Source organism: Hesperophylax consimilis, chromosome 17, assembly GCF_061612785.1.
Source record: "Hesperophylax consimilis isolate HC1 chromosome 17, BYU_Hcon_1.0, whole genome shotgun sequence".
Classification (NCBI taxonomy): domain Eukaryota; kingdom Metazoa; phylum Arthropoda; class Insecta; order Trichoptera; family Limnephilidae; genus Hesperophylax; species Hesperophylax consimilis.
Window position 1 is genome coordinate 12,334,186 of NC_142852.1, and position 13,927 is coordinate 12,348,112.

General features: G+C 35.3%; 1 protein-coding gene across 1 annotated transcript in view; it reads left to right on the forward strand.

Moving 5' to 3' along the window:
• LOC149416000 (uncharacterized) overlaps positions 1-13,927 on the forward strand; it is a 33,286-nt gene continuing 19,359 nt past the window's right edge. The window contains exons 1-3 of the mRNA XM_089641841.1: positions 1-49; positions 1,338-1,487; positions 1,637-1,848. Coding sequence (XP_089497967.1) covers positions 1,412-1,487; positions 1,637-1,848 — 288 coding nt within the window. The 5' untranslated portion in view covers positions 1-49; positions 1,338-1,411. The remainder of the gene's footprint in view (positions 50-1,337; positions 1,488-1,636; positions 1,849-13,927) is intronic.

Here is a 13,927-nt window from a genome sequence, read left to right on the forward strand (position 1 = left end):
GCTGTAAAGAAGGAATGCTTGCAATATGCGGAGGGTACTCAAACAGCCAGTTAGTTGCATTACATACGTGTAAAATATAAAACCTTTAATTCGGATGTCCAGAATCCATCTCTGCTTTGAAATGTCGTGCAAACAGGAAACATACTTTTTCACAACATCCTATCTTGTAATTCATGTGGTGTAAATAGTATTTACCTTAAAATGCGTCCTTGCCAGAAACTACCAAAATACAGCACTCTTTTAAATGTATTATATTATTCACAATAAGTTGTCAACTCCTCGATTTGTAGCTAATTTTATTTTGGACATATAGTAAGTTGTTTTATCTAATTTATATTTATATTTATTTTATTTGTGGTTATCTTGGTAAACTTAATAAACGTCTCGTTTTATTCAGTTGGAGCGTTCATTTAAGAATGCACAAATAGCAATTACTACACACAATAACGCGTTTATTTTACGGGATAAATACGAGGACGCACTATATTATTTTTGGCCCGGAAAGCGGGTGAATAATTATGTTATTCATATAGCCCAGCCAGCGGCGGTAGTAAGTACGCGAGACCGCTCGATTCTTCTGGTAGTTTCAATGGCGCTGGAATTATGCCTAGGCAATAGGCTAGAACCTTCTAGAGAATGCGCTAAATGTACATAGTCCAACACGCCAAGTATTGTCGTACGTAGTTCGCTTGGACGTCGCTTAGACAGGTAGCTGGTACCTATTTACATTACGCGATGAAATTTGTTGCGTAAAATATCTCGTACATTCTCAGCCCTTGCGTTTTAAACCGGTCGGCTTTCTCGAATACTCTAGCAGTATCGATCGCTACAAATTCATAAATATTGATTCAGAAAACAGTTTCCCATCGACTTAAAACTCTCTACTTATGGTGCTCTAGAGCAGGTTTTTTATTTCTTGAAGAAGTTCCCTCAAGCAGACGTCTAAGGTCATTTTTATCTGATATTGACCTTTAAAACTTCCATCCAAATCCCCATTTCTACATTGTTGATCAATGGTATCTTTATTCGTAAAAAAATAGCATTTTTTTTTTTCAATTAAAAAAATGTTTCGTTTTATATCAATGGTACGAAGATACAGGGCTGCCCCCATGTGGGTACAATTGGAGCAGTTTGCTCCGAGCGTCGAATATTTAACCTAACACATGGCCCTTTATATTATTTTTGATAAATACCGCGTTACAAAAAATCACAAATCATCATTTTATCGATTACAGTGATATCCTGCCTTGGCGTGGACTAATTTAGACTGTTAGGGCAGCCAAAATTGGTTTTGTTATGCAAAAATTCATTCTATTTATTGTCCTTTTTTATTCCAGGAAGCATAAATGTGGATAGAGTTACCATAAACGCGGATCTTGGACCCCGACAAGTTGAAGCGGGGCTTACTTATATGAAAATCGACATAGACCTGCTGGATGTTAAAGAGGAATGCTTAGAACGCTTTGGGAGAATTACCAAGGCCGCAGGTAAAACCAATTTTTGTAAACTGAACAATTCGGCCTCTCCTATGTTTTTTAACTTTTCTGGGAACTAACTTAGCTTATTTAATCTAAGTTTAGGAAATAAGTTTAACCGAGTCATTTTCATCGATGTTATTTTTCAAATTTGTCTACAGATCTTCAGACGCATTTTGTGGAAAAAGGATACACTCCTCCCCATCGCAACTACTGCTTCTCTCCCAAGTCAAATTTTGCAATGAACGTAAGCTCCCATGTAATAGAAAAATCTTTTTCTTGTTCCAAGTGCAACTATTCAAGTGCTCAACAGCGAAATTTAAAGAGACACATGCTGACTCCAGTGGAAAAAAACCTTTTACATGTTCCTTGTGTAACTATGCATGTTTTCAAAAAAGCAATCTCAACGGACACATGCTGACTCACAGTGGAGAAAAACCTTTTTCATGTTCAAGGTGCAACTATGCATGTCATCGAAAGGATTATCTGAAGAGTCACATGCTTACTCACAGTGGCGAAAAACCTTTTTCATGTTCCAGGTGCAACTATGCATGTCATCGAAAGGATTATCTGAAGAGCCATATGCTGACTCACAGTGGAAAAAAACCTTTTTCATGTTCCGCTTGCAACTATGCGTGTAATCAGAAGGGTCAACTGAAGAGCCACATGCTGACTCACAGTGGAAAAAAACCTTTTAAATGTTCCGTGTGCAACTATGCATGTTATCAAAAGAGAGACCTAACGAACCACATGCTGACTCACAGTAGTCACAGTGGAGTAAAACCTTTTTCATGTTCCGTGTGCAGCTATGCTTGTTGTCAGAAGGGTCAGCTGAAGAGGCACATGCTGACTCACAGTGGAGAAAAACCTTTTTCAGTTCAGTGTGCAACTATTCATGTTATGAAAAGAGCCACCTAACGAGCCACATGCTGACTCACAGTGGAGAAAAACCTTATTCATGTTCTGTGTGCAGCTATGCGTGTTGTCAGAATGGTCAGCTGAAGAGGCATTTGCTGACTCACAGTGCAGAAAAACCTTTTTCATGTTCCGTGTGCAGCTATGCGTGTTGTCAGAAGGGTCGGCTGAAGAGGCACATGCTGACTCACAGTGGAGAAAAACCATTTTCATGTTCAGTGTGCAACTATGCAAGTTATCAAAAGAGCCACCTAAAGAGGCACATGCTGACTCACAGTGGAGAAAAACCTTTTTCAGTTCAGTGTGCAACTATGCATGTTATGAAAAGAGCCACCTAACGAGCCACATGCTGACTCACAGTGGAGAAAAACCTTATTCATGTTCTGTGTGCAGCTATGCGTGTTGTCAGAATGGTCAGCTGAAGAGGCATTTGCTGACTCACAGTGCAGAAAAACCTTTTTCATGTTCCGTGTGCAGCTATGCGTGTTGTCAGAAGGGTCGGCTGAAGAGGCACATGCTGACTTACAGTGGAGAAAAACCATTTTCATGTTCAGTGTGCAACTATGCAAGTTATCAAAAGAGCCACCTAAAGAGCCACATGCTTACTCACAGTGGAGAAAAACGTTTTTCATGTTCAGTGTGCAACTATGCATGTTATCAAAAGAGCCACCTAACGAACCACATGCTGACTCACAGTGGAGAAAAACCTTTTTCATGTTCCGCGTGCAGCTATGCGTTTTGTCAGAAGGGTCAGCTGAGGAGGCACATGCTGACTCACAGTGGAGAAAAACCTTTTTCATGTTCAGTGTGCAACTATGCATGTTATCAAAAGAGCCACCTAACGAGCCACATGCTGACTCACAGCGGATATAAACCTCATTTTCTTGTTCTGAGTGCAACTATGCAAGTTATCAATAGTGTACCTTGAAGAAAAACTTGCTGACTTACAGCTGAGAAAATTTTTTTTCGTTTTCTGGCTGCAATTATTCATGTTCTCATAAGAGAGATTTGTAAAAACACGTTCGCACTCACCTAATTTTTTTCATATGCAATTATGCATTTTCTTGAAAAAACTGTTTTTCGAAACCTTCACGAAAACTATTTACAGAATAAATTCTAGTAATAGATATAATATGTTTCACCAGAGAGTTTCCAGTATATAATAATAATAATAATAAGTGCTTTATTATCTTTTCTTTTGTAACAAATAGATATAATGATATCCTCACTGGGATCTCCCGTGCTGAGGATTTAATTTACATATTATGTTTAATTTAATTATTAGAAAGTTAAAATTACTACAAAGTTAAATATGAATTAATTTATGAGCATACATCATGCAGTATACAGGGTGTATCGGCACTAACCCGACAAACTTTAACCAGCTATTCCTTAGCACATTTGGAGTAAAAAATGTTATGTACACTTTGCTGTCCGGTAACATTTTTTTTCTTTTAAAAACAAAAAATAAATAAAATTTCCACACTCCGCTACTGCCCACAGTATAGGGGTAAAATAATTGGCAACGCCGCGCTACTGTCATCTCTTTCACACATATTCTGTCTCAAGTCCCGTGTGGTTCCCGCCACCCCGTCTCGTATCAGTGGTCAGTGCTGTTTTGGGAGTTCGCATGTCATCAAGTTTCTAGTTTCGTTTTTGTTTTGTTATCTAAGTTTTTACTGTTGAAATATGCCCCTCAATTATCCACCTGCCGAGCAAGCAGATATTGTTTTTGTTTATGGATTTTGCAATGGAAATTCACGAGCAGCCGTAAGGGAGTATCGCATGAGGTTTCCTGGAAGACGCGTCCCACACCATGCTACCTTTGTCCAGGTTTGTACCCTATCAATTGTTTATTGAAACTATTTACATTCATTGATAATGCCAAAAAGCGCTTTTGAAATTTAAACTGGGAACATTAAAAACATAACAAGGGGCCACCAACTTTAAAAATGTAAATTGTACTTTAGGTGATTTGTGTTCAGTGGTCACTAAACGGCGTTTTAAAAAGTTAATTAATTTTAATCTCTAATAAATGCATCATTCACTGCAATTGAATTCACTCCCTTTCTCACCATGGGATTATTTAAATTACTTGAATTCAATTTCACCCCTGTGAATCCAAGATATCAACCGTACCTAGTTAAGAAAATTATAATTTAAAACACTTTGTTATACATTTTACTATAAAAAAATGAAATAAATGAAGAGAAAACGTAAGTTTTCTGATATGTGCCTAAAATAAGTGTTCTTTAAAAATAAAATGAGTGAAAAAGCCCGCGATTGTTTATTTGACATTATTACTGAGCTGAATAATAAAAGCAGTTGTTATTTGTTGTTTTGTTTCAGATGTATCAACAATTGCGTGACTGTGGCATCGGACGGATTGAAGGCGCCGGCGGAGGACACAACATCGTTCCTGTGGCAGTTGAGGAGAGAATCCTGAACTTAATTACCGAAGACCCCACGCTGTCCGTGCGTCGGGTCGCTCTGATGATAGGACACAGGGAACACATGGCGGTATGGAGAGTTCTGAAGAAGCACGGGCTCAAACCTTTTCACTATAGGCGCTGCCAAGGCCTCATGGAGAATGACCACTTTTCCAGAGTCGTGTACTGCAGAAGAATGCTGCATAATGTCATAAGAGATGCAGACTTCATGAAAAACATATTGTTTACCGACGAAGCACAGTTCACTAAAACAGGAGTGCTAAATGTGCACAACTTGCACCATTGGGCTGAACAAAACCCCAAGCTTGTTCGGGAGTCGTCGAGCCAGGACAGATTTTCCATCAACATGTGGGCAGGAATCCTGGGAAATCAAATACTCGGTCCAATCGAGTTGCCTCCCAGACTAAATGGACCGATGTATTTGGAGTTCTTACAAGTGCAACTGGGCGAGATTCTGGAAGATGTGAACCTCGAATTACTACGGAGAATGTGGTTCCAGCACGATGGAGCCCCACCACACTATTCGATTGCCGTGCGGAACTACTTGGATGTCGAGTTTCCTGGTCGTTGGATAGGCCGTGGAAGTCCGGCCATTGCTTGGCCACCAAGATCACCCGACCTGACCCCCCTGGATTACTACCTGTGGGGGGCTCTCAAGGAAAAAGTGTATGCTAAGCCAATAGCCTCAAGAGAGCAACTGCTCGAACGAGTGATGGAAGCCGCTGCAGAAATTAAAGCAAATCCTGCAAACTTAAATAATCAAAATATAACAAGACTACACGCTTGCATCGAAAATAATGGTAGTCACTTCGAACAAATGCTCCAATAAAAAAATTAACATAAACTACATGTCCGCATTTTCATTTATTATTTATTGGTAAAATTCTCACAATGTCATTCATTTACACATCAATATTACCTACATATCAATATTTAATAAAATCTGTAGAAGAGTATGCCCGTCGGCATTCAACAAGTTTTTCGACAAGTGTGTCGAAAAGCGTCTTCTCTCTTTCCTACACACTAAATATTAATGGTTAAAAATGAGACGACTGATGCTTGTAAGCGCGCCAATACGTAAAAACAACGAAACTCGAATAAGAATTGCCAGGTGGGTTTTTTAATCGCTTTAATCTGACTTTAAACAATAATTAAACACGTAAAAATTATTTAATATAATATTACAGTACAGTACTTTGAACCTTCGCAATAAATTTATTTGATTTTAAGTTTAGTTTGTAGAACTCCATTTCAATTTAGAGATTTTTTTTATTTTAACAGTCTTATTAAAAAATTTATAAAAACAGTGTGTTTATAAACAAGTTCTGCTAGTTGTAATTATTATTACGCGTGACAGCTGTTTCACCTTCTGACGGCATTATCAAACTTTGGTAAAGCCACTTACAGACGACGTAAGTGATAACTTTCTTTTTTTATTATTCTGGCTTTATTGATTTCCGAGTAAATTGTCGTAAATTATTATTTGCTAATCCCAATATTATTTGCTAATGCTAATAATTAAGTGAAATTTTAAACAATGCAATAATAGGATTATTGCATTGTTAATTTCACTTAATGTCGTTGGTATTTCCAACTGATGACTCAGGGGTTTATTTCCCTGAATAATTAAGTATTTTGGGGTCTAATTATTATGCATTTCATTACATCCGATAATTTAAACAATTTTTATGTTGAATTGGGGTAAGTTTTATGGCTAAGGGAAGGAGTGGAAGGTGAGGAAGTACCTGGATATTCAGATCTGGTCACCAAATACGGCTAGTCATTTCAAGCAACGTTTAAATTCTAAACCTGGATATTCAGATCTGGTCACCAAATACGGCTAGTCATTTCAAGCAACGTTTAAATTCTGAACCTGGATATTCAGATCTGGTCACCAAATACGGCTAGTCATTTCAAGTAACGTTTAAATTCTAAACCTGGATATTCAGATCTGGTCACCAAATACGGCTAGTCATTTCAAGCAACGTTTAAATTCTGAACCTGGATATTCAGATCTGGTCACCAAATACGGCTAGTCATTTCAAGCAACGTTTAAATTCTAAACCTGGATATTCAGATCTGGTCACCAAATACGGCTAGTCATTTCAAGCAACGTTTAAATTCTGAACCTGGATATTCAGATCTGGTCACCAAATACGGCTAGTCATTTCAAGCAACGTTTAAATTCTAAACCTGGATATTCAGATCTGGTCACCAAATACGGCTAGTCATTTCAAGCAACGTTTAAATTCTGAACCTGGATATTCAGATCTGGTCACCAAATACGGCTAGTCATTTCAAGCAACGTTTAAATTCTGAATTAATTAATCAATTACGAAAAAGCGTGGGGTTAAGAATATTTTTTTTAAATTATAGTTGTAATTTATTGTCGATTTTTTAAAAAAATTGCGATATTTTAAATAAAATTTAATAATTATTGTTTAAATAAATTAGCAATCTGGCAGCATTCATTTGCAGGTGGTCAATCCAATGCAGTCATGACGTTTGTGTGAGTGCTTTCCTTTGTCTCAGTGTGTTGCGCAGCAGTTTTATATGAACCGTTTTTTGATTCATCGGGATTGTTTTTAAAACTATACATTCTTTGTACCTTCAAATTAGTGGAAATAAACTTAAGTGTGTCAAGCTGCTCGTTATATTCCGGTAATTCTGGAAGGCTTTTAACATAAGCAATAATATTCATAAATCACATTCCGCGAAGTTGTAAATAACTAAATTTATTAAAAAATATACGTTGTAGGATAGCCTAGCAAGTAACATTTTGACAGAGCACTTACGGTGATTTAAAAAACAACGGCGCTGTTCAAATAATCCAATTATTATTATTGATAAGTACCTAAGTGAGGAAAATTGTTTTTAAAAGTGCTCAGAATTATTGGACTTCGATTATAAATTCAGGAAATCTACTAATTAGTTTCTTAGTTTCAAAATTAGACTATTTAATACGTGAAACGCGTAAGAGGTGAAACCAAAGCATTCCAGAGGTGAAACAATTTAGATACAAAAATAAAACTGATGTGTACAATACAAGAAGACAATCAGTGATTCGCATACGAAAAATGTGAATAATCATTATTGTTAAATAAAATATTTCTTTTCTGGTACTGGATTATGTAATACGGGCTTCGTTCGCAGCAACACGCGAGAGTTGCGATGTTGCTTTCAAATTTTGACAAAGGATAAAACAGTGGTGACATGTGGTGAAAATATGTTTAATTAATTTTTTATTAAAAAAAAACGTTACCGGACAGCAAAGTGCACATAAGATTTTTTACTCCAAATATGCTAAGGAATAGCTGGTTAAAGTTTGTCGGGTACGTGCCGATACACCCTGTATATATATTTTTTTTAAATCATTTTAAAATAAGTATGATAGTGTTTTTTGGTATAGTTCAGTTTATTCTGTTTTAGCCTGTGTTTTTTATTACTAAATTTTCTATTTCAGATCTCCCTGTATTAAGTATCCATCTTTTTATTTGTGATTTAAATGTTGAGGTTTTTGAGTGAGTGTGGTATTTTATTGTAGAGTTTAATACTATGATATAAGAAGCTTTTTTGCCCAAAAGTTGTATTAGTAATTATTTGTTGGATAAGTTTTTGACCATGAGATCTATTGTTTCTATTGTACGTGTTTGATGTTATTTCTTGGGTTTTGTACTTATGAATGTAAATGAGTATAGTTTTAGAATATAGTTGTTTAATTGACATGATGTTAAGATTGGTGAAGATTTCGTCAGTGCTAGTTCTTACATGAACTTTCAGTATAATTTTCATTATGGCTTTTTGAGTTTTAATTAGTGGATTTAGTATATTTTTATTTGCACTGCCCCATCCGATAATACCGTATTCTTACAGTGACTGGCAGAGAGCCATGTAGATTTTGATTAAGTCTTTTTAAATGAGCACACTTCTGATAGTTTTGAAAAAATAACTTAATTTTTTAATTTAATTATCTAAATAGCTAATGTGATTGGTCCATTTTAAATTTCCATCTATTTTTATACCCAGATACGTTATATGGTCAACGTTTTCTAATGATGGACAATTACAATGCTCATTTTAGTGATGCGGGCTATGAATTTTCATGTTAAGGTTTTCTTCAGAGTTTTTTGTATTTTTTGTTTTGAAAGTGATGAATTTGGTTTTATTAGCATTTAATGTAAGTGAATGGTAGTCTAGCCATTTTTTAATCCTGTTTAGTGTGTCTTCTGCTTTCATAAATGTTTCTCTCCAATTATTCCCATTTATAAGGAGAACAGTATCATCTGCAAAACTGATGATTTCTCCGTCACATTCTATGTGGCATAGATCATTCGTGTAAATTAGGAACAGAATCGGACCCAGAATACTTCCTTGAGGCACCCCGAATTTGACATCAATACACTCACTGGTTATGTTGTTAAGTTTCACAGTTTGCTTTCTATTTCCCATGTAGCTTTTAAAGAATATCAGTTCATTGTCAGTGATCCCTATGTTCTCTAGTTTTTCAAAAAGATGTGAGTGATTTACTGTATCGAAGGCTTTAGAAAGGTCGAGAAATACTCCAATGCATTTTTTATGTGAATCTAGAGAATTTTTAATATATTCAATTACTAAGGCTATAGCGTTGGATGTTCCTAGATTTTTTCTGAAACCAAATTGTTTTGGTGATAATAGTTTATTTAATAATAATAATAATAATAAATTTATTTCACATAAAAATCATACAATAAAACTTGCGGAAACTTTGACTAGCTAACTAGGAATAGATCCTGTTTTAGGCCAGTTAAATTGAAGTTTAGTTCATATTATAATTTAGTACTTAATATAATACAAACCGGTAAAGTAAATAACAGCCAGATATTAGTAATAAAAAGACAGATCACCACAGGAGTAAGGTAGAAAAAAGGTAGAAAAAATGGGAAGGGTAGTTTATAAGTTTATAATATATAGTTTTTTTTCAAATAGTTCGAAGCATTTATTCGTATCATTACAATTTAAGATTTCGTGCCAATTCTCTTTATCTAGATTATTTTATTTTATTTGTGTACAAAACATTTTACAACATTACAGATATTTAATCTAACTAATTGTAAAAGTACCATTTTCACAGTGAGAATGTAGCGCCAAAAACCTTACAAACTCATTGAATTTTCCGAAGAAAATGTCGAAATTATCTTATATATTTAAATAGCGTATCGCTCTTCCCACGGGCGAATTCGGGTACAGATTTGTACGACTCAATCGGCAATATAATATGTTATGGTGACGTGCCCGAGAGTGAGACTCTGGGACAAATAAATTGATTTGCGCCAGAATCTCACCGTTAGAGACGATGCCATTGACTAATTCAAAGAGATATTTTAGCAACGCAAAACATCTACGAGTTTCTAGAGAATGGTAGTTAGTCATGCCTAGAATAAATCTCGATGGATATAAATATGGATATGTTCCATAGAGGCGTAAAAATAAAAAAACGTTGGAATTTTTTATGAACTCTTTCAATGTTTAAAATATAGGATGCTTCAAATGGGGCCCAGATAATACAATTCGACTCCAGTACACTTAGCACCAGTGAGTTGTAAAGTAGCCTAATTGTTAGTGGGTTTTGAAATGAGCGTGAATTGCGAATGACAAAGCCCAGCAGTTTATATGCTCTGTTGCATAAGTCATTTGTGTGCTGGTGGAATGTCATTTTGCTGTCAAAAGTAACCCCTAGGTCTTTTATTTGACTAAAGCGATGAAAAATGTTATCGTTAATTGAATATTCAAATATGATCGTCAGTTTTACCCTTGTGAAAAAGACTACATTGCATTTAGGTGCACTGAAGCTTAAGGAGTTAATTTTTGCCCAGTTTGCGACAGAGTTCACATCGATTTGTAGGAGGACACAGTCAGCTAGATTTTTTATTATGCGGTAGAGTTTTAGGTCATCAGCAAACAATAAATAAGAGGAATGAGTGATGATTGAGCCAATATCGTTGATGAACAACAAAAATAATAGCGGTCCAAGAATTGATCCTTGCGGGACTCCAGAAAAAAACAGAAATTCAGCAGAGCGAGAACCTTTATAAAAAACGTATTGTTTGCGATTAGTGAAGTATGAAGCAAAAAGTAATTAAAGTTTTTTGGAAAAGCCAAACGTAGCTATTTTTTTTAATAGGACATCGATATCGACCTTGTCAAAGGCCTTTTCAAGGTCAAAGTATGTAACATCTACTTGATTTCCTTGGTCGAGAGTTCTTGATAGTAAGTCGGAAATGCATAGTAGATTTGATAATACTGACATCTGGGGTCTAAATCCATGTTGACGATCGTCAAGAAGAGGTTTGACATGGCTGTACAAATACCGATGAAGGATTTTTTCGAATATTTTCGCTACAGAGCAAAGAATTGCAACCGGCCGGTAGTTACGGATATCGCATTTATCACCCTTTTTATGTATCGGGGTTATTTTGGTAAGTTTCCATATATCCGGAAAAGATCCAGTTTTTAAACAAGTGTTAAAAAAATGACACAATGATAAAATAAAAAAGTCAGAACAACCTTTAAGAATGAACGTTGGTATGTTATCAGGTCCCATTCAGTTGGGCTTACTCAGTACGGATATTGCCGTCTTAACATCCTTTTCTGTGATTTTGACTAAGTCGAACGGCTGACCTATTTGCTCGGCGTTTATGATGGCGTTAACGTCAAGAGTTGGTTGTTTAGTATTATAGACGGATGAAAAGAATTTTGCAAAGCTGTATGCAATATCATTATACGTATTTAATTCATTGCCATCAAATGTCATAGATTTAAATGCGTTATTTGATTTTTTAACCCCTCCGAAAATCGCCATGTAAGCACTTTAACTGTCTTTAACGAAATGACATTTTACGAAAACTTTTTGTTATTACCGCTTCACAATTAAAGCTCTATAAATGAAACATTTCTGAACGTAGCCGAATAGTAAAAACTGTTTTAGAAAAGTTACAAAATAAGCTTTCAAATTATTATATTACAAATAAATATTAGCATTTTTAAATATTAAAATTTAGAACGCAAACATTAAAAATAGGTTAAAAATGACTCACGTCATGTTTTTAGGTGAAAATGGTACTAAAATCACAGATTATGTAAACAAAAATATTTATTCTATTGTATATATGTGTAATAAACACTTTTATCACCTCATTTTTTTATCATTTCATATAAAAATATTTTATAAAAATTTAATATGTGAAGCGCGCGGCGCTACCGGCAGACATTTTGCGCGGGTAAAAATGTTGTGTCAATTATGCGACTGTCAGCAGATTCCTGTTTTGTATTTCCATAGACAACTTGGTAGTGATGTGTAGCTTGATCTATAATCGACCTTTTAGTTTTTGTTTGAGGGATGTAACTAAAATAATAACGGAGTAAGAACGATTTCTATGGAGAGACACGCGTTGACGTGTAAACACGCTTATTGTACTTGTCTGCTATCGTTATTTTATCGTGTATATCTGCTTACGTTGCTGACCGGTTAAGCGTCTTTACATTTGGAAACTGATTGGAATCTGAAGCTAATGATAGTTCGATGGAGTTTAAATAATTTTTTGAGAGTCTCTTATCTCACGTTTAACTAAATTACGGTAATGTGAGAATTGAGCGTAGTCTGCGAGGAGTTTACTTTTTTCCATTTCTTATGTAGCATATATTTTTTTTATATTACCAATAATATGATGAGAGTACCATTTAGGGTATATTCATCCGAAATAAAACATCCCATTTTACTACCCAAATCTAGTCATTTGACCAGGTTATTAATTGATTACTATCACCGCGCATATCTTCATGTCGGACCGCGCACTCTCCAATTTCTTATTCAACGCAAATATTGGATTATGTCCGGTCGTACCGTCATTCGATCCCTGTTATCAAAATTATGTCATAGAATAACTCATTTTACTTCAATACTCAGCAACATTTTTATCATAGAGCCATAAGTACTAGGTTGCTCTATTAATATGTTTTTTTTTTTTAATTTTTTTTTTTGTTTTTGATAAATACACAGAGAATAGCCAATATGCTTGCGTCTCGTAATAGTATTCTTTATTTTTTTTTGGTTGATAACATAGTTCGTGACTATTTGTACCCAAAAGACAGCCGGTGTGCTTGCGTCTTCTAATTTTTATTATATTTTGATTGATCTCATATGCAGTACCGGGGCTATTTTTTTTTTGTTAATTTTGTTCCAAAATTAGGAGGGCGGAAATGTTGACGCAACAAGCTTCCTTTAACATTGTCCTTGATATTTTTCCATCCTATTACCTACAAGTACCTGTCATTATCCGACAATACCCACGTTTGTGTGACATTTACAACAATAAACTTAACTATCAAATCAGTTTATTGATGAAGCCGGTTTGAGGAACATCTCTTTATGATCAGTGCTATTATTGATATCAACTCGGGGTAGAATACTGTGCCGTGAACATATTCGGTTCCCTCAGTGTGTTTCTTACCCAACCCAGATGTTGTGATGTTATGGAAGTTGCGTTGCAATAAATCATCTCCTGTGAGTGAAACCAACCAGCAACATCGTTGACGAACATCAAAGGGGTAAGTCGGATTCCTTCCTTACTCCCTGTTCACAATCTCTAACCATTGTTGTGTCAACTTCAAGTTCACAATTAATTTTACAGTCCATTCTTGATTCGCCTTGCGATTACAGTGACAGTTGGTTTAGTGTTGTTTGCCATATTTTTTATATATTTTTTTTTACTGTGCAACAAATATTTTTTCCAATTACAGTACAATTTTACATATGTCAGGATTTAGCTAGGTGACTATTCAATAATTAAGTTAAGTCATTTAGAGAACAGTCACTTACATCCAAATTCTTTGCAAGTTCGTTTAATTTCATAACATCCCAAGAGAAATGGGCTATCGATAAAACTGTTCCTAATTTTGAAACACTAGCTAAACTTGCTTTCCCTCCTATAGTATATTGGTAGTTGGTACCACTCGCGTAGAATGACGCGCAAATTGTGCTGGATATGAAATGTTCTTAAAAATCATTATTCTTAGTTACGATCATTCTTAATAATAATCGTTCTTATTAAT